Here is a 1224-nt window from a genome sequence, read left to right as displayed (position 1 = left end):
GCACGCCCCGGCCCCATCGCCCCCCCCCCCCAGGAACCGGAGTACCTGGTGAAGTGGGCCGGCCGCGCCCACGTCCACAACGAGTGGGTGCGCGAGAGCAGCCTGCTGGGCATCGCCCGCAGGAAGCTGCTCAACTTCAAGAAGCGCCATGGCGACGCGCCCTGCGACTTGTCGGGTGAGCGGCCCGGCGCGAGAGAGCGCGCGACCCATGTCGCGGCTGGGCGCCTTGAGCGCGCCAGTGATGGGTGCGACGGGTGCTCCGGGATGGAGGGTGGGCCCCCCCCTTCAATTTGGACGACGACAGCTTGTGTGTGCTGCAAGCTTGTGGCACCGGTCCCCCTGTGACCGCCGCCCGGCAACCCTTAAACCTTGCGCGCGCCGCCCCTTCTCAGCCGCTCTTGGACCCCTCGGCTCCGGGCCCCCTTCCACCACACACACATGCACACACAAACACACTGACACTTCCGCACTTCCACCGCAGAGCCCGAGTGGTCCATCCCCGAGCGCCTCGTCGCGCGGCGGCCCGCGCTGGGGTCCCCCGGCTGGGAGGTTCTGGTGAAGTGGCGCGGCCAGGGCTACGACGCTTGCACCTGGGAGCCCGACGGCAGCGGCCCCCTGATGCAGCCCGAGCGGCTGCCGCTGCACCTGCAGCTTTGGGCCCGCCAGCGGCGCGCGCTCGAGCGTGCGGGCGAGGCGGGGCGGGCGGCGGCGGCGGCGGCGGAGGCGCGGGCGCAGCAGCAGGGTGTCCCCGAGGTGGGGGGGTTGTGGCGGGGCGGCTGTGGGAGTTTGGGCCGGCTGCGCTACTAAGCACCGCGTGTACTTTCATAGGCTTGCTGGACCGGGATCTCATACGGAGCTGAACCTCTGGCAGGAAGCACATCCTGGCTTGTGGCTTGCGGCTTGCTTTGCTAAATCGCATCGCCCACACCGACAGTCTGACTCCCCCCCTCCCCGGCGGGCCGCCCCTGCAGCTGACGTCCCAACCGGAGTGGGTGCGCGGCGCGGCCCTCATGCCGCACCAGCTGTCGACCCTGAACTGGCTGCGCGCGATGTGGGCGCGCCGCCAGAGCTGCGTGCTGGCCGACGAGGCGGGGTGCGGCAAGACGGCCACCGTGGCGGCCCACCTGGCGGGCCTGATCGCGGACTGCAAGGCGGCCGCGCCGGCGCTGGTGGTGGTGCCCCTCTCCATGCTGCCCTTCTGGGAGGGTGAGGGCCACGCCGCCG

At 72.0% G+C, this 1224-nt stretch overlaps 1 protein-coding gene across 1 annotated transcript in view; it reads left to right on the top strand.

Annotated features, from left to right (window-relative positions):
* MNEG_15550 (SNF2 family DNA-dependent ATPase) overlaps positions 1-1224 on the top strand; it is a gene marked incomplete at both ends in the record, with an annotated part of 3178 nt that overhangs the window by 589 nt on the left and 1365 nt on the right. The window contains 3 exons of the mRNA XM_014035979.1: positions 34-175; positions 482-753; positions 972-1206. Of these exons, the coding sequence (XP_013891433.1) occupies positions 34-175; positions 482-753; positions 972-1206 (649 nt within the window). The remainder of the gene's footprint in view (positions 1-33; positions 176-481; positions 754-971; positions 1207-1224) is intronic.

This window comes from Monoraphidium neglectum (genome assembly GCF_000611645.1).
Source record: "Monoraphidium neglectum strain SAG 48.87 unplaced genomic scaffold scaffold05427, whole genome shotgun sequence".
Taxonomy (NCBI): Eukaryota; Viridiplantae; Chlorophyta; class Chlorophyceae; order Sphaeropleales; family Selenastraceae; genus Monoraphidium; species Monoraphidium neglectum.
Note: the sequence above shows the minus strand (reverse complement) of the source record. Positions and strands in the feature narration are given on the sequence as shown.